Source organism: Odontesthes bonariensis, chromosome 23 (genome assembly GCF_027942865.1).
Source record: "Odontesthes bonariensis isolate fOdoBon6 chromosome 23, fOdoBon6.hap1, whole genome shotgun sequence".
Taxonomy (NCBI): Eukaryota; Metazoa; Chordata; class Actinopteri; order Atheriniformes; family Atherinopsidae; genus Odontesthes; species Odontesthes bonariensis.
The window spans coordinates 20,125,607-20,143,865 of NC_134528.1; the positions used below are offsets into that span (position 1 = coordinate 20,125,607).

The window sequence follows — 18,259 nt, forward strand, 5'->3', positions numbered from 1 at the left end:
GATTATTATCTGTGGGGTTCCTCCCACTCGACCCCAAAATTGGATTAAGCAGGTATATAAAATGGATGGATGGTTTGTGGGGTTAAGCTGATAATAAAGTAAGTAAACTAAGTAAATAATTTGGGGTTGTTTCACTTGGGCTGGTCTACGCTCAGCAATATTATGCATCCAAACAATGAGGTCTGCTGACTACATGACTGACCAGATGTTTCAGTCTATACTTTTACTTCCCTGATGGCGTAGACAAATTCCAAGATGACTATGCTAAGATTCACCAGGTACAAAGTCCAAAAGAGTGATTCAAGGAGCATGGAGATTTGCAATCAGAGTCCAGAACTTTAATCCATTTAAATTCTTTGAGATTCGCCAGAGAAGACCTTACACAGCGATCCAACTGTCATATAATCAGTACAAGATCAAATCATGTAACTCTGGACCAATATAAATGCAGTGACACTGCATTAGCCTATTCAAACAATGCCCCAGCAAATACATGCAGTAATTAAAGCTAAAGGTGCAACGAAACATCTGAAAAATAAAGTGCTCTTTTTCATTTTTGGCCATGCAGTGCGTGTTCAGAAAGAAACTGCACGATGTCAGGGTCACACATGTATGCATGAAAGTATTGCTGAACAGGACCACAGGCTCAGGGGTCCAAAGAGTCAAAGGGGTCCTGGTCCGGGGTTGATGTTTAAGGTGGCTGTTGATTTTCAATCAAACCTACTAGGAGAAAAAAAAACAACGGAAGGGATCCAGACCAGGTTCAAAATGCAAAGCTTTTGTTTAACAGGAAGTGGAAGCCTTTTATGACTTTATATCCAGAGGCCCTTTGTCTCTCATGAAGCAATCATCCACCTGCAGGACAGCTCTCCACTTTAGACCGTAAACGTATTTATTTTTACACCACTCCAGTTGTAGAATCTATACAATATTAACATAATGGAAATAATAAATGGCATAAGAATAAGCATTAAGAGAACATAGGTCACATAAAATAAAGCCAGTCTTGAAGTGTAGTATATTTTAAATAATCAAATTATGCTTCTTTTATTTTTTTAAATCAGGAAATGAAGAGCAACCTCAAAGCCAAGCCTAATGTTCATCTCAGTGTAAAATATGACACGACAGCAGGCATTTACAGCGTGACGGAAAAATATATTTATTGTGGCAGTAATTATGCACCATGAATAGATATTATTTTTCACGCAGCTGCAAAGTCCGGTTGGAGAACACCAAACAAGGCTGAAGGGAACAGTGTGGGCGTTAAATCACGAGGAGAGAATTGTCTCGGAGTTCTCGGTAAACACGGAGAAGAAATCGATTCATCTGCCCTGAGGACATGCCCATGCTGAAGGCTTCTGAGATGCGACTCTGCTGGATCTATTGACACGAGGGAAGGAAAGATACCATGATTCCAACACAGTTACAGACACTTCGGCTTCTTTGCCCCAAAAATGTCTCGGGTTTAATGAGTTGAAAAACATGGGGGCTGAGAGAATTATTCAAAGGCTGACGCTCATCGAGTAATCAATCAACAGAAAATGCATTGATTTATATAGCTGCCCTTCGGCCATTTTGCACCACCATGTTACTACGGCAGCCCAAAAATGGACAAACCAAACCAAATACAGACTCTCAAGTGGTCTTGATAACCATGGCTTGTACTTAAGATAGGGGGTAGTTCTTTGATTGCAATTTGTATTGCTATATATCAATACATCCAACCCACTGTACCATCAGTGTTGGTGATTTAAGAATAAATACACTAAAAAAAGAATATTTTATGAACAATATACAGTATGACGGTCTTACCTCAGCCTGCTGCATTGCCCGTCTCAAACCTGAAATCTGGACCCCCTTCGTGGGGGCAGATTTCTCTGGAGCCATTTGCAACAGAGTCTGTGAGAGGGAGCAGAGCACTTTATCAAAAGGAAGGCAAAATGTTCATCTACAATAAAGACGAAAACATTATTCTGAAGCCTGATGAGGTCAAACTGAGTCTAGGAAATAAAAGGGCAATAAAGACATCAAAGTACAGCTATAGTTATGAAAAAATAAGCTCTTCAACAGCAACAAACCAGAAGAACGGGAGATTTAAATCACCAAATAGCTTGGCGTTGCACAAGAGTATGAAGGAGCAAAAGAAATACATATTTGTTTAGCTCCATTATAATTTCCATATCATAATTATAATGGAACATTTTTTTAATCTCCTGCATTAGCAGGTCTCCATAGGTTATTAAAAACATTTTTTCTTCTTCCTGCAAATACAAACATCTGCATAAAATGCCTCTTGGAATCCATCTTCCTTGTAAGAGTGTGGAATATATCAGAAGATTATTGGCTGCAGGCTATGTATCGACTATATTTGAAAATCCGGCGTTATATTCTAGCCCTTTACTTTGGCAGCTTTACAAAACGAGCTATGCGGCGGCGCCCCCAGTAACATTAAAGGGTGCTTGGAGATTGCAGTCCACCACCAGAGGTCAACTGTCGGTCGTGCAGTTTTTAAAATCGGCAACCCAAAACATCGGCCAAAGTTTTTGGGTACTTGTTTTGGCCGCGATCCATCCAACTCACCATGCAAGTTTCATGACATTCGGAGTTGCAGTTTTTGTATTATTTGTATTATTGACAGCAAACAGACGAATGGTATAAAATCGTACTTACTGCCATAGCTTTCTGTCCTAGCCGATAAATTTGCAAACGATAGACAAAAGTCACTAAACGGTAAGCTTCTCCGAGGATGCCATGAAGTTTCGCAGTGTAGCTGTCTGTACCTGTATCCGGCGCAGCACAGCATGGTGCAGGCCACACACTGCTGCCACAGATGAGCTCTCAATCTGAACTTCAATGTGGGCCACCGCCTCCTCCTTCCCCAAGCTCTCCTCCCCACTTATCTGGAGACCAAAGGAGCAATTCTAAAATGATACGAGGTCAACTCTGCGGGCGTGAATGCCATTAACACATTAAATAATAATGACTCACCTCCTTTGCGGTCAGTTTAACTGTGGCTTCATTTGGACCACGGGCATGGACCACTGTGCTGCTCGTGTCAATCCTACCTCCTTTCTGTAACATCTTCACTCCCCCACACCCTTCAGACAACAGCCAGTCGAGCAGAGAGAAGCAGAGGTTTTGAGGGGCCAACATTGGTCCCTTTGGGTCCAAATTGAAGCTTTTCCGCTTTAGGGTATCCTTCAGTAACTCTGAAGACACTCGCACACTTGCACAATACCTCTCAGGCTCTCCCCCTCTGTCCGCCCCTCTGCTCCACCTGGTCCGGCGTGGGCTTAAAAAAGCTCGGATGCCGTCTGCTGTGGTGCTGCTGGATTGAGATGTGGCCACTTTGTGTGTGGCAGTGGGACCGATCAGGTGCAGGGCGTGCAACCAGTCCACAGTCAGTGTGTTTAAGGGCAAACTGAAACAACTATTTTCCAAGCCAGGACAACTTGCCGCCTGCTCTTCTCCCAGGAGATCTGAGAATGAGAAGACAAGTGAGCAGTTCAGCGTCACGGGGAAGGACGCGTCGCCTGCAGCAGCGACTGGTAGTGACACCTCTAATGTTTCCCCGGGACAGAGACTGTGGAACGGAAAAGAAAAGTTTGTGGAAAAGGTTTCCTCTCTCTCGGTGGAAGGAAAGGACAGAGGAAAGACGGCGACGCAGAGTGTCCAACCTTGTTCCAGGGCGTAAGGACTCGAATTGTCCAGGACACACGTAAGATTCAAGGAGTCCTTTTGAAGCAGTCTGCTCCAGCTGGCCACAGCGTGACATCTGATTGACTTCTCTCTTGTGAGACGATGCTCCTCAGTGTTTGTAGAGGCTGTCAGCAGGAAACTGATGTTGACCACCTGATTCAGCTGCTTTAGAAGTTGGTTTTTAGTTTTGATGGTTGCTTCCAGTACTGACGCTCTAAAAGAAAAACAAAGAAATCACATACATAGTTAGGTATGGAAATATTCGAGCAAAGGCACAAATGTTGCCATTTTAGCCATTTCCTAAGACAAATTCAAGCTACATACTGAATATGGCCTTAAATAGAAGATTCTAGGTTTAGCTTTAATATCGAGCTTTAATTTGAGGGTATTTGCATCCAAATTGGAGGAAGAGTTTAGGAATTACAGTTCTTTAATTCATAGGACTCTCTTTTTAAGGGTCTCATTGTAATTTGGACAAATTAACATAACCATGAATAAAATTTTCATTTTTAATACTTTTGCCATGAATCCTTTGCAAGCAATAACGGCCTTAAGTCTGGAACCCAAAGACATCAACATAAAATGGGTTTCCTGCATTTAATTTAGTCTTCAGCAGTGTGTCAAGAGACCTCTGCTGTATTCAATTCGAGTGTTGTCTTTTTCATTGGCATAAGAGCACGACAGTTTAATGAAACTGCAGTTGACTCAGTGTACCTGTCACAAACATCCCCAATGGCAGACAGGAGGTCCTTTACACTGCGGCCAATCTGTGAGGAAGGAAGCCTGGACAATCCCACATCCTCTCTTCTCACAGGTAAGCTAATCCTCTGAAGCTGCCCTCGGACAGATAGTCCAAGCAGCTGAACTTCCCCTGGTATTTAGGAGCAAATTCAAAGTTAGAAAAAACAGTTTCTAGAGGACTCAAGAGGAAAAAAGGAAGACAAATGAAATGGTACACAACACAGCTCCGGCTTCACTTGAGGAGCATCGTGAGTACAGGATGATGAGTGCCTGACTCATTAAGTTAACAGTGATAACATTCTAAGAGCAAATACTCTCATTTGCCTCATATCTCATTTTTGACAGCGTTAACTTTGCCATTTGATGACTGTTATCAATCTTAAACTAATTTAGGAAGAAAGTTTAGAAAACAAAAACAGCACAGCAGCTGACGAAGTAGCAACCAGTGCTGCAAAGAAAGATTTTTCATTTTTTGCGTCCTGACCTCAAGGAAAACTGCTGCTGTCAGCTGCTTTTTGGGTAGTCAATCAATCATTATCACCTTAATTCAGCAGGTGAGTGACATGGATTGACATGGATGAATTTTATCTGCCTTAAAGCCTGCTCTTAAACAGTCTGTTGACGTCTAAAGTCAACACTTCTCATCTCACCTGCAGCGTTGCATGAAGGCTCAGCCAAAGCGACGACTCTGCACACATTTAAACTGCTGGGACTTTGGAGGGCAGCAGCCGTTATCCTGGACGCCTCTTCATCCTTATCTTTGCTCTCTCTACCAAGTGACCCCTTTGACAGATTCAGCGTGAGTAAGTCTGAACCAGTGCTGTAGTAAAGACAGCTTTTATCCACACAGCCACACTCCACAGGCCCTGATACACAGAACTCAGTAAAACTAGCCATTCTGCATCCTCTCTCTGGCCCACCCTTGTCAGTCTTGATCAGGACCGCTCTGCCCTGTTCACCCACTGCAACCAAGCACTGTCCTCGTCCTGGATCTGTTTCCTTGGCAACCAGTGCTCCGACAAACACGACCGGTTGCTCAAGGCTGTGGAGAACTCGAAGCCGTGATCCTGGGAGACGGAGAGGGAGGAAGCAGATGCGTCCATCTGGCAGGCCACAAAGAATAACTGGTGACACGCTCAGAGCAGCTTCAACCCCAAACAACAATTTGAAGAGGACAGGCTCGAGGGAGAGGTAGGCATGAGCTGAAGTTGCATCTGGAGAGGGTTGTGTTTTATCAGCAGAATGGACACAAATCAGCACAGGCCTCCTTGTCAGTCCTGTTTTTGACTCAGTGCCGCCCTGTAAAACAGGTGCCACCATTGGCAGACTGAATGAACTGAGCACCTCATAGGCACTGGAATGTGTCTGTTGGGGTGTTTTATACAAAGTCAACAGCCAGGACGCATCTCTGTGGCAAAGGGTCAGGAGCACAGAGCCAACAAGAAGCAGAGCCAACACTCCATCTGCGCCGACAACAAGACACTCAGAGGAGATTTTCAGCTCAGCTGGACGGGGGGACGCATCTTCTGATAGACTTTGAGCTCTGCAGAGGGGAGAGACATTTGACAAATGGGTACTTTTTATGTTTCTGACTGATAATAAGCCAACATAAATTTAAAAAAATGCAATACCTGTGTAGCAGAGATTGTAAGTTGACACAATAAACCCCATTCCTACATGCTACAAAGAGGAGCTGCCTGTCATGGCTCTCCACCACATCACTCACAGGACCAGGTAGCTGGAGGACAGCCTGCAACACAACAGCTTAGCACACTAAATAACACAAACTATGGATAATCAGCTATGGTTATCACGATTGTAATCAATAAACACAAACTAAACAAGTTACTTGCCGTAAGTTTTTTCTCGTGAGCACTGAAAACATACACTTCGTCGCTACCAGTGCAGATGAAAACATCTGTCCCAAAACCAAACGTGACCTTCGGCGTGCTTGACTTTCCCAAAAACCCTAACACAGTCCAAGTCTCAACAGCGCACCGTCCTTCCATGATCACAAATCTGAAGACTAGAGGTGCACCACTCAGGGTGCATTTGTAGCGTTTTATTAAACAACTACACCGGTAAACTAAATGCGGGATAATGAGGTAAAAGATAAAGTAATGCCGAACCGGTAGTTGTGACATGAAGAAGACGGCAAAAGTTCCGCGCGTCACCTTTTCGACCAATAACATTTATGAACTACATTACCCATGAAAAGTGCACGGAAATTGCAAAGCAGAACGGCGATATGTGGTTTTCGCACTCAATTTTCTTTTTTACTGACGTCCACAGGCTGTAGAAAAAAATACAAAAACGTGCTGTTATTTTTCTTGTAATAAAATTAAGTAACATTTAATCGTAGAGTGTGTATATTTCGCGGCGTTTCTGCACTCTGCCGCAAACACTGGGTGGCGTTCTAGTCATTGTGAACGTTCGTAATATTCCATCCTCCCACGAAGAAGAAGTTAGACGACTGTCGTAGTCTCCAACCGCCAATCAAAACAGTCGAAGTGCACATCCGCCGAAATTTGAAAACGCCCTCTAACTCAATAGCCTTCGAAGGTGACACGGGTTTGGAACGAGATAAATCGCATCTCTTTCAATATAAAACACAATGGACCCGTTCAATGAAGAGGATATCAAAATGTATTTTTTTGAGAACAGACTAAAAACTTTCGCAGGGTGGCCTTTTGACGAAGACTGCTCGTGCACCCCCGAGAACGTGAGTGAACGTTGTAATCCTTTTGTATCCTTGAGCGATGCCTCCCCGCTCGACAGTTAAAGGAAGGCCAGCTGCCAATAAAAACACCTCTGTTCGGTTGTCTTACCTGAGATTAACTGCAGGTTTAAATACTTTATAGGTTGTTGAAGTTGGAGGTTATGCACCTTTACAGTTGCTCTAGATATTGTGTAAAGTACTACTCTTGCACCCTTAAGATAAAACACATGAGCTACAGTTTGCTACCAGTGGTTGTATTTTGCCAGTGTGACTGGGGCTGTCGAAAATAATGCTATACAGTATCCGCAAAAGCGAAATGTTGCCAAAGTATAAAAGTTTAGCTAGTTTTTTCTGGAACATTTTTTTATTTACGTACCAGTGTGTTAGCAGCATATGACCCTGACTTCACTTTTTTTTTTTAAGTTTTTTTTTTTTTTTAAGTTTTGCTGTATAATGCGTCATGTGACAGTTTGGAGTCATCCAAAGTTAAAGCTGTACATAAATGTACCATCAACTGGATTAATTCACGGAATACTTACTAAAGAATCTGCGTACAAGTATGCATTGGCATACTTCAGTATGTCTTTCTTTCTTTTTTTTTCTGTTTGTTTTTCATTTGTCAATTAATTTCGTCCTGTAGATGGCTAAAGCCGGCTTCATCCACGCCCCTTCAGAGAACAGCCCAGACATCGCGATGTGTTTCTTCTGCCTCAAAGAGCTGGAGGGCTGGGAGCCTGAGGATGACCCTGAGTAAGAATGAAACGCAACCAAAACAGAAGCAAAGAGCTCACTATTTACACTTACACACGAAATACCCTTAAATAGTTAGGTTCTGAAGTCAGATGTATTATAGGTGTGTACATAAAGCACTTTAAAAAAAAAAGAAAAAAAGTGCTCCAGTATTTTAAAGTTATTAATAGAAAAGTGTTCTTTTTCTTTTTTTAAGATCTTTCAAAATGATTTTATCAGTTTGGGAGACAGACTGTCACTTATTGTCGTCAGGATGTCATCAGTGTTGTTTTCTCCGCATTTAAAGGCAGCTGAATACATGCTTTCATGTCTGTCTTGTGATAGGGACATTTTTCCCTTTTTGGCCGACAAACCCTTCCTGTGTTAGATATTTGGGATCTCTAATACGAGGCAGGTTCAACATATCCCGGGTATATTTAGAATATTTGGTTTAAGTAACGCTAACAATGCAGATCTCACTAAGTGGCATCACAACGCTGCTTATTCACCCAGTAAGTCAATCCAGGTTATCTGACTCTGGAGCGAAGATGGCATCAGATGACCAGTCGCACATTTGGATCTGGATATTTCTAGTAAAAAGGACAAACTGTAAATGTTTTATACGCTCTTTTCAGCAAATAAAGATCAAACGTAAAGAACATTACATCCACTCGGTGGTCTTTACCGTAAACGTCATCTAGGCTCTAAACCGTTGACTAAAAATGGTTTCAGTTGTGCAGTGATTTCAAGTTTTTAAAGCATTCTATTGAGCTGAATACAGAGAGACAAGTAAGATATCCTTTGTATTTATATACTTCTGCACACGAGAAAATGGCGAGACAAGTTTTTATGAAGGACATTTGTTAAAGTCGAATCAAACGAGCTTTAGAGTCATCGTCCATGTTGTCTTTCTGCATTAGTCCAGAAGACGGAGAAGAGAAGAGACTCGCTGTCCATTCACCGGCGTCTTTTTATTTATGCTTTTTTTCTGAGAGAAATGATTGATCGGGCAGAGCGCTGACAAGTGGCGATTTGATCTCGAAACCCAAAACTCCTGAGCAGCCGAGGGTGCATTCAAAAAACCGCTTGTTCATTTCAGATTTGTTTATACTTTGCTTATCTTAATGATGACAGCAGCAGAAGTTCCTCACTAAGCCACCAATCCTGCACCAGATAAAACAACCAAGGGTATGATTTAGAAAATCACCCAAAAGTTACTTCTGTTAAAGGGATAGTTCGCCTCTTTTAACATGAAGCTGTATGACATCCCATATTAGCAATATCATTTATGAACATTGACTTACCCCCCGCTGCGTCCTGTGAGCTGAGTTCCAGCTGAGTTTTGGCGTTGACGAAGGTACTCCGGCTAGTTTGCTGGGGTCCCGAAAATAAAGTGTCTTGCTTCTCAAAACAATATGCGTTCAAAAGAGTAATATATTTGCATCACTACATCGTCCATCCAGAAAAAGTCAGACCTCACAATCGCTTGGCGCTATTTTTGCCTCCCTTCATATCAATGCGTTCAGCCACCTGCCGATAGCTGCACCTGTTACAGTGTTTGCTGCTCAGAAGCAGGGGACTGCTCGGTCTGCACTTCGGTCTGCACGGTTTACACAGCCCGCAGTCATACAAGGTAGAGAGAAATAGCGCCAAGCGATTGTGAGGTCTGACTTTTTCTGGATGGATGATTTTGTGATGCAAATGTATTACTCTTTTGAACGCATATTGTTTTGAGAAGCAAGACGCTTTATTTTCGGGACCCTAGCAATCTAGCCGGACTACCTTCGTCAACGCCAAAACTCAGCTGGAACTCGGCTCACAGGACGCAGCGGGAGGTAAGTCAATGTTCATAAATGATGTTGCTAGTATGGGATGTCATACAGCTTCATGTCAAAAGAGGCGAACTATCCCTTGAAGTTTTGATGCAGTGTAAAAAAAATAATAATAATTTGAAAAAGCTTCTTTGAAGTGCATTTCCCTCACATGTCTATCTCTTGCTGTGTGAGAGTTTACATGTGTCACTATCCTTTTCGTTTTGTCAGGAAAGAGCACAGATCTCATTCGTCCTCCTGTCAATTCATGGCCTTGAAGAAAAAAGTGGAAGAGCTGACTGTGGAAGAATTCTTCAAACTACAGAAGGAGAGGCACAAGATCATCATCGTAGGTTCTTTTGAGACAATTAACTTCTTAGTTATTAGATTTTATTGTGCTAACCGTTCACGATGCTTATAAGGATGCTGACAACATTTTTAATCGATTCATTAATCTACATTTAATCCCTTTCGTCAATTTAAAAACAAAATGTCCTGACAAGTGAATTAACAGTACAAGACTGATGCCTCCAAAGTGCTCCTTGGAGAAAACGATGGACCTCAGCTCTGATACTGATCCAGACTTCATTTCCTTTTGTGCACAGAACAAAACTGGTAATGATGCCATATCCAAATTTGAGGAGGCAGCCAAACTGAGAAGAGCAGGTATCGTCAAGACAGCCATGGGAGAGGAGTGACGCCAGAAAAGCTGCAGATGAATGAGATGTGTGTGTGTGTGTGTGTGTGGGAGGAAAGCTGTCAAGAGACTGTGGTTTTCTCAATAAACTAAAAACTATTTTCTTCATCTGCCTTCATACCCTCTTTGTCATGCTGTATTTTTGTTGTCTTCAATGCTTTCTGTGTTTCTTCATTAAATATCGTTCTGTTTTAACTTTTATTGATGGGGTTTTATTGACTATACATGAATTCGTCATAAGACAAAGCCGTAAAACCCATTCACTTAAGTGTTTGTTTTAATATTCAGAATGAAGTAACCGCTTGCAGACGGTAATTGCTTGTCTGAATCAGCGCAATTACGTTTTTCAGATGAAAGTGTTCCGTGTAGCGCGCTCACAAACGCAGCTTGATATTGGCAACATGCGTTGAATTGCATCGTCTCGTTTTTATCAAAGCGCGAATGACTACAGCTTCTTCCCAAAGCGTGCCTTGCGTAAACGCGCGCGCCTCCCGAAGTCGGAGTCCCTCCCTGAACGACGCTGCCGAGGCAAACTGTTATCCGTGCAGCTCTGTGACTCCATTTAGCTCAGGTTTAGTTGATGTCCACCTCTGACGATTTTTTAATCACGCGACAGGAAAGTTTTCCTGGGAAATCTCAAATTTCTTTCTTTTTTTCTTTTGTAAATGTCAGAATATTTCCCCGCTTCATAAACGTTTTAAAGGTTGGACCAACACCAGAGACCCCGCGTTACGCGCGAGTGAACACCTTCACCTGTGCAGGATGAAGCTCAACTTTGGCGCTCTGGTGATCACGGCCGGAATCTGCGGGATTCTCAGCTTCGGATTCCTGGCTGCTTCCCTCGGAACCGATTATTGGTACATTATAGAAATGAATCCTACGAATATGACTGACTTTGAGGACATGAGCTCCCACTCGGGATTATGGAGCACCATTGAAGGTAGGCAACGTGTCTTCCTTAACTTTGTCACACAGTAAGAACCAATATTCTACTGACATGGAAGTAATGGATTGCTGTATAATGTAGACAGTCTGGTGATTTATTTATTTATTTTTAATTTTTTCCTCTTTGTTTCAATCAGGAGGGAAGATTTACGCAAACTCTATTGACCCCTTTACTGCTAATTGCTCCAAGTACTCGGAGACTGAGCTGCGCTTGCTGAGTGAGTCTCTCCTGTAGCTTTGATTAAACCGTCTGTTTATGGTCCCACACTGCCAATAAAGCTTCAGTGTCAGGACAGTCATAACTCCGCTGATGCTCCATAACCCATCTGTTCATATCCCAGACATGCACGCCGCAATAGTGGTGGTGCTTCCCCTCAGCCTGGTTCTGTTGCTGTTTGGTGGCATCTATGGGCTGGTCAGTTCCCTTGCTCGGAGCCCAGTTCTCCTCACCGGCACAGCCTCCTTCTTCTTCATCTGCAGTAAGTTGAGATTCAGTTCCTGCACTCGGGTCACTTTGTAATCCGTCCTCTGATGCACTGTGAGGGAAAGATCAGGTCCACCTGAGGTAACCTCTTCTGTTACTCACTCAAGTCAAATCGATTATAACAAAACAAAACAAACGAAGAAAAAAAATATTGTGTTAGTGCTACTGGCAAAAAGGTAACAGGGAGTCAACATCTGCACTGTGTCTGCAGAGGACGGTGTGTCTTCTATCACGCTTAAAGGTTCAGTGGCTGTGGTAAAAACATTGAAATAACACATTGCTGCTGTTAAGTTGTAGGAGAGATATTATCAATAAAAACACCCAGACTCCATCATCGCCAGTAAGAGGCAAGGCGGCTCTGCTCTGCATCATTTTCCTCGGTGTTCAATGAAGCACGAACTGGTTAAGGGCTACAAATGAGAGAAGACTCAATTTCCTGACACATGGGAATTAGTTTGTGGCTGTGAGGACCTCAGAAATGTGCGATCTTCTCACTCTTGCACTGCGAACCACAATTTTTCTGCTGGCGCGAGATTTGAGCCATCAGGTAAACAGACCCCAGAGAGCTTATTTGTGCTTTGACTTGTTCATAATCGTTATTTAGGGGAGTGAAACAATGTGGTACAAACTTCAATGATTCACAGTTCCTCAGACTCATTGAATCTTGTCCCAACAACCTGCCACTATGGAAATCTCTACGCAGCAGTTACAAAGCAGGAAAAAAAAGCCAACACAAGATAGTAAATGGATGTAAATGCAATTGTTGTAGACCTTAACGTTTTCTGATAACACTGAGAGGAACCCCTTTTGTGTCCTCTCTACAAAATTCAAACTTAGAAACGTGCACATGAACCTCCAAACAACCTGAATCCTGCATTTCATGAAAAGAACACCCCTCCAACTGTTAAGCACGGGGTTGGATGCGTCATTCTCTGGGCTTGTGGACATATAAGGTATATTTGATTGGGAGATGGAAGAATGGATTCAATTAAATGTCACCAAATTCCAGAGACGTTATACAGCCAGAAGAAAGGCTGCACATGGAAAGAGGATGCACGAGGATGAAGAAAAAAAAAATATCAAAAATCCACTGCAGACCGCCTCAAGAGGAGTGAGCCACAGGTTTTCCCATTTAGAGTCTTATTTATTTATTTTAAATCATTAGATAGACCTAAAATATGCAAGCAAGAGAGCTAAGGATTTCACAGATGTAGAAGAAGCTTTTTAAAGAAAGTTCAGGTGGAAATCCCCCAAACAATATCTCAAAGGCTCTTGGCTGCTACAATGACTGTTTACAAGCTTTGATATTTGCCAGAGAGTGTTACCAAATGCGAACTCAGCAGAGCTCAGATGTTTCCATGCACAGATTTCCTACAACAACAAAAAAGCATCTGAGAGAAGAAGCCAGGCCAATGGGAATATTCGCAGATCTGAAAATACCGAATGCATCAATGTGGAGACTGGTATCAAATGAATAGGTAGATGCGATGATTGCTGCATCTTTCTAGGTTAAAACACTGAGACAGTCTTAAACGATCAGATAGCCTCACCTGGCAGGACGATGAACATCGGCACACTGGGAACAAAAACAAAAAACTTTATTGGCATAATTAATCAAAAAGACTGACACAGGAAATTGATTGCATATCCCTTCCTTAATAAACAACACAAAAATATATGGATCCAAAGAATCAAACTCTAATGAAAAGCCCTGCTCCAGGAACTATTCATATATATATATATATACATTTTTTTTCCATCTTTCAAAATGGATTTATTTGTAAACCAACAAGTAAATATTTGTAGTTTTATGAGTCAAATATCTGTATACATCTGTATTCTTTTCACTTCTTCAAAATTATCCTTAAAGTTGAATCTTAATATCAGTCTTTGTATCGAATGCATAGATGAAGGAACTTCTTTGTCTTTTAACATTATTTCCACGCCTTTGCTGTCAGGATGCAGCAATCCTTAAGAGAATTAAGCTAACTCTGTCCTCAGCAGCACCGCCTTAAACAGCGGAGGACGTAAAGATACGATGGACCGAGCGCACGGGTCGAGGGAGTAAACGGTCGTAGCACAGGGGCTCTGTGTTTTGACTTAGGGAAAGATGCCAGGGAAAAGTCATTTGTAAAATATGCAAAGAGACTTAGGTGAACATGACTTGGAGCTTAGTATCTGGTAACCAAGGTACCCAGCTCACATGTATGGATAGATTCTTTTGCTTCAAGGAGAATATCCATATTTGGATCTCCATTGAGTCTTGTATGACTTTAAATGTGTTTTATTGTCACATAAGCTTTAGCTTAAAATGTCTTATTTTACTAAAACGTTTCCCATCATCAGTTAACCAACTCCCAGGATTTTCATCAAGTTCCCACAAGCTGGTCATCAAGAGCCGTTTACATTGAAAAGATGCCTGATTGAACCGGCACTTTTTAAGATGCCCCGAATGTGAAAGAACTGACAGAAAGCTGCTGAACCGTTACAGTGGTTTACAGAGCCAAAAGCAAGATGAGGAGGATATTTCAAATACTGCAGCTGCTCGCTACCTGACCTGAATTAAAATCACAATAAGAGTAGTTATGATTCAGAGTTACCACACTGAGCAGCCTCTAGGATTAAACCAGCTTGTTTAATGTGGGGAAAATGGAAAAGTGTAATAATGAAAGCATTCATATCATCACTGAATTGGCATGTAGCTGACATATAGCAGACATCCAACTTGAGTCTCTAACAAATTATATAAATTTTGTTTATTGGCAGCATTGGATTAATGTTAACCATTTTAGGGCTATTATGTTAATCTGGGTATTTACAGTAATCAAGTTACGCTTCTGCTCATAAACCTTGCGCCTGGGCATCTGGCACACTCCCAACCCCCCGATCTCTTGGTCGCTCACCCACCAGCGCCTTATGACCTCCGTACAGAGGACCTTGTGATAGAAAAACACTTCCTTAAAAAGACTCTTTATAGTCTCCCCTTAATAAGCAGCACATGGTAATGAGCGGAATGGGATAAAGGCTTGAATTAGATTGCAGTTGCCTTGTGAACTTGTTGACTGTCCGACTTTTAAAATAACCCAGCCAGCCTCAAAGCCAAAGGTCATTACTGTATTTGTTGCTCAGCTTTGCTGCTCTTTATTTGATTACATTCTTGAGAGAATATTTGATTAACACTCTCTACCTGAACAGTGTCAGAGTGCGCCCTATGTCTTGTTTTATGTTGATAAGACCCTGACACAAATGTGAAATTTGTATCACAAGTATGCAGTATCACAAACGGGATGAGCACAAAAGATTGTGCATCATTATGAGATGAAGTGCTTGACTGAAGGAGAACCAGAGAACAGCAAGGGAAAGCTTCACCAAATTTTCATTCGAATGTCTATTGCTTCTTCCTAATCATTCCTCAGCCGCTCTATCTGTATGCTTACGACCATTGTCAAGTTACAAGGTCCAGTGCTGCCCAAGGCCAAGTTCTTCTGCCCCCTACCTGATGGATTCCTGCAGAGTCCTAATGTAGACATCCTGATCAATCTTTGCAATTATGGACTCAGCAGCAGATGCTGCACAAAGCTGGTCTCCATGGACAGCCCGCTTAGTCAAAACAGTCGCACAGAAGCTATTCTGGCATCTGCAAAGCTGAACTCGCCCAAAGATTAAGGTTATTGGTAACCACTTCTGTTGAATGAGACAAAAAGTATCAAACTGTCTCAATAGCTTAACTACTTCGGCTTGTGCCACTGACACAAAGTGTTTTTACTGAAGAGACGATGAAAGTGAAGCGGACACAAATAATGTCGAGGTTAAGGAATGCTTTGGTCCAGCACACAAGATCACGAAAGGAGAGAATTACATTAAGATTCAGGAAGGAAACATCTGCAGAAAAATGTGGCCTTATACAGCATAGGCCCTTTCCAACAAGAGAAGTATTACAAACAAAACAAAACATTTTCAACTCATCCCATTGAGATTGGTTGCAGGAAAAGAAAGCATGGCGATAGCTGCGAGGCCTTCCTGCAGGTGAACGCAGATGAAAGGTGTGGCTAAAAATCCCAGCGGAGATGGGAAGCTTGCCAGTTTCATAAGAATTTATTTGCTTGTTGTAATTGCAAATAAAGGATTTGCCAGTAACTACTGAATCATTTTGGGCATAGCGTTTTCTTCTAAATGCGAAAAATAGAAATAGAAATAAATATATATATATATATATATATATATTATATATATATTTTTTTTTTTTCTGTATTGCAGACCATCGTCTTACTGTGAATGGTCACTTGTTTCACTTGCCAAAAGAGACTGATTGGTGAGGGAAATGTTCAATGCAGATCAAAACTGGGCATGGCTGTAGATTATTATTGGCTTCGCTGTATGCGTATACTGTAATGTTATAATATTAACGTTTGGGCCAATGAGTATGTCATTTGTTTTCAGGGTACTGAGTCATAAACCAAATGTAGTGGACAGATTGAAAGTTTTGCTTGACAGTGTTACTGGATGAAAAGTCATTTGGTATTTGGTGAGTGTCGGCTCAAGGTTTCATATCGGTTTAGTCACTGGTTGAGAAACTTCATTAATGCTTTTAAGCTGGCTGAAAATGTCCAATAGAGTTTCCGAGAACCAAGGTAGACCTCGACTGACCAGAAAATGTTCAAACGCCAACCTTAATGTTGACATTTTTCACAGATCAAAAAAAGCAGCTAATTAATCGAGAACAGAGATGGGGATCCTTCCTGTCTTCTCTGCCATTTCCCAGTTGCCTCTCTGTTGCTCTGATCGTTGCGGTGAAGTGCGTAAAAAAGAGACACGCGATGCAGTTTTCTCATCATATTCCCGGTTCATGGCACCTTGGGGGGGTAATTGTAATAAGATCTTTATTAGTCCCATCCCAAGTAGCTCAGTTTGCATCCCATAAAAGCCAGGAGCAAGCTGTCAAATTTAAAAGCGTCTCCAATGGCAACACTGACAAACAATGGATTTCCTGCCTTTCCTTTGTTTTAACAACTTGATTTTGCATGTTAATGTTAATCGGCTCTCACTGCTTCGAATTCCTGCTTCATAACCGGTGTTTGCGCCTGAAATTTGTTTGAAACGAATAGATGGCCTTGCTAGTACCGCTCTACTTCCATTCTTTACACATTAGAGAAATAACAAACAGCAGTTGTGGACTTGACAAGATAACAAGTAAAGACAGAAGTCTGTGTTGCCTCAGAATTGTTTATCTTCACGGTTTCTCCACAAACTATATTCCAGTGTCCATGAATTCAGCAAATCAGAAATGTATGCTCAGCTGAGTTTGAATTTTTTTTTTCCCTGTATGTTTGTAATTCATCAATCTTCAGGTCAGTTGACTCTGTGTGGTGCAAGCCTTTACATCATCTACTCGAACGAGGCCCTGGTTGAGACAGAGAGGCTGGTTGGGCAGGATGGTCTGGCCTACATCCACACCTCCTTCGGCTGGTCTCTGGGTCTGGCCTGGCTCTCCTACAGCCTGGAGCTCCTCACCGGAGCGCTGCTGCTTATTGCCGCACAAATGGTCAAGCTGCAGCGGAGCAGACCCAGAATGGCCTGACATGACGTTCACGAATGGAACCGAACTGTGAGTAAACTCAGGAGAAAGAACGGTCGGGTATGCTGCTGCCACGTGGTGCTGCCTTAAAACGAGTTAACTCGCAGCAGCTGAGCGTTGCAAGGATTTGACAGAAAATAGAGGTTGAACTGTGGTTGCATGCCAATTTTACAAGGGTGTTTTGTAAGTTTTATGTCCTAGATTTGCCACTGATTGAAGATGTAGATTCGAGCAAGTAAAGAGGTGACTTTGTGATGCGAGTTAAGTTTGACCAATTCTGCCCCCTTGTGGTGTGAAAGGAAACTATTTCTCATATGAAGAGTCGGAGCACTGGATCATGCTGATTACGTACTGCTGTAGGTATCATATGGGAGAATTCAGTGTTACTTTTAAGCTATGGACACATCTTTACTCTTCTACTAATCTTTAACATTGTTGCTACTTCTATCATGCAGATTAAAATGGTGTGAATTGTGTTATTTTTCTTTTTGTTTAACACTGTTGTGTAGCATCGTGCCATGCCAGTAACATGTTTTTGTACCGAAAATTTGTAATAATTTTCTCTTCCCGTGTAACTACAGCTTACAAATGTAAAACGTATGCATGACTGTATTATATGAGCTCTTTGATGTTTCCACTCATTTCTGATCAGCTTCTCGCGTCCCTGAAGCTCTGTGGGTATGTAGACAGCTTACACTGTTTTCCATTTGATTCTATTCAAAGCTCACTTGGTCATATTGTTGGGAGAAAAAAAAGAAAATCACTTTGCTATATTACATTCACAGAAAAAAGAAGAATGTACAATTAGATTTAAAAGAGCTCTAAAAATAACCGCAGTGGCTAACAGAGAGTGGCATTT

The 18,259-nt window shown here is 41.9% G+C and overlaps 3 protein-coding genes across 3 annotated transcripts; 2 read left to right on the top strand and 1 right to left on the bottom strand.

Moving 5' to 3' along the window:
• Positions 1-473: 473 nt before the first annotated feature.
• faap100 (FA core complex associated protein 100) lies at positions 474-6,585 on the bottom strand. Its single transcript, XM_075457137.1, has 8 exons — positions 6,294-6,585; positions 6,072-6,190; positions 5,091-5,983; positions 4,414-4,570; positions 2,989-3,913; positions 2,781-2,900; positions 1,813-1,899; positions 474-1,380 (listed from the first exon to the last, which is right to left on the bottom strand). The coding sequence occupies exons 1-8, from the start codon at positions 6,582-6,584 to the stop codon at positions 1,264-1,266; spliced, it is 2,709 nt and encodes a 902-aa protein (XP_075313252.1). The 5' UTR covers position 6,585; the 3' UTR covers positions 474-1,263.
• Positions 6,586-6,980: 395 nt separating this feature from the next.
• Positions 6,981-10,544, top strand: birc5a (baculoviral IAP repeat containing 5a). The gene is made up of 4 exons (XM_075457553.1): positions 6,981-7,162; positions 7,800-7,909; positions 9,931-10,048; positions 10,305-10,544. The coding sequence occupies exons 1-4, from the start codon at positions 7,055-7,057 to the stop codon at positions 10,395-10,397; spliced, it is 429 nt and encodes a 142-aa protein (XP_075313668.1). The 5' UTR covers positions 6,981-7,054; the 3' UTR covers positions 10,398-10,544.
• Positions 10,545-11,030: 486 nt separating this feature from the next.
• On the top strand, positions 11,031-17,403 carry tmem235b (transmembrane protein 235b). The gene is made up of 4 exons (XM_075457881.1): positions 11,031-11,336; positions 11,479-11,559; positions 11,683-11,820; positions 17,174-17,403. The coding sequence occupies exons 1-4, from the start codon at positions 11,159-11,161 to the stop codon at positions 17,401-17,403; spliced, it is 627 nt and encodes a 208-aa protein (XP_075313996.1). The 5' UTR covers positions 11,031-11,158.
• Positions 17,404-18,259: the final 856 nt, after the last annotated feature.

Bases quoted from the DNA above. Each gene is read 5' to 3' on its own strand.
- faap100 (XM_075457137.1), bottom strand. From the start codon at position 6,584: ATGTCACAACTACCGGTTCGGCATTACTTTATCTTTTACCTCATTATC. The intron at 6,191-6,293 runs GCAAGTAACTTG...GTTGTGTTGCAG, and splicing joins CTCACGAGAAAAAACTTACG to GCTGTCCTCCAGCTACCTGG. The intron at 1,900-2,780 runs GTACAGACAGCT...TCCCTCTCACAG, and splicing joins CTGTGCTGCGCCGGATACAG to ACTCTGTTGCAAATGGCTCC.
- birc5a (XM_075457553.1), top strand. From the start codon at position 7,055: ATGGACCCGTTCAATGAAGAGGATATCAAAATGTATTTTTTTGAGAAC. The intron at 7,163-7,799 runs GTGAGTGAACGT...TTCGTCCTGTAG, and splicing joins GCTCGTGCACCCCCGAGAAC to ATGGCTAAAGCCGGCTTCAT. The intron at 10,049-10,304 runs GTAGGTTCTTTT...TTTTGTGCACAG, and splicing joins AGAGGCACAAGATCATCATC to AACAAAACTGGTAATGATGC.
- tmem235b (XM_075457881.1), top strand. From the start codon at position 11,159: ATGAAGCTCAACTTTGGCGCTCTGGTGATCACGGCCGGAATCTGCGGG. The intron at 11,560-11,682 runs GTGAGTCTCTCC...TTCATATCCCAG, and splicing joins GACTGAGCTGCGCTTGCTGA to ACATGCACGCCGCAATAGTG. The intron at 11,821-17,173 runs GTAAGTTGAGAT...ATCAATCTTCAG, and splicing joins CTCCTTCTTCTTCATCTGCA to GTCAGTTGACTCTGTGTGGT.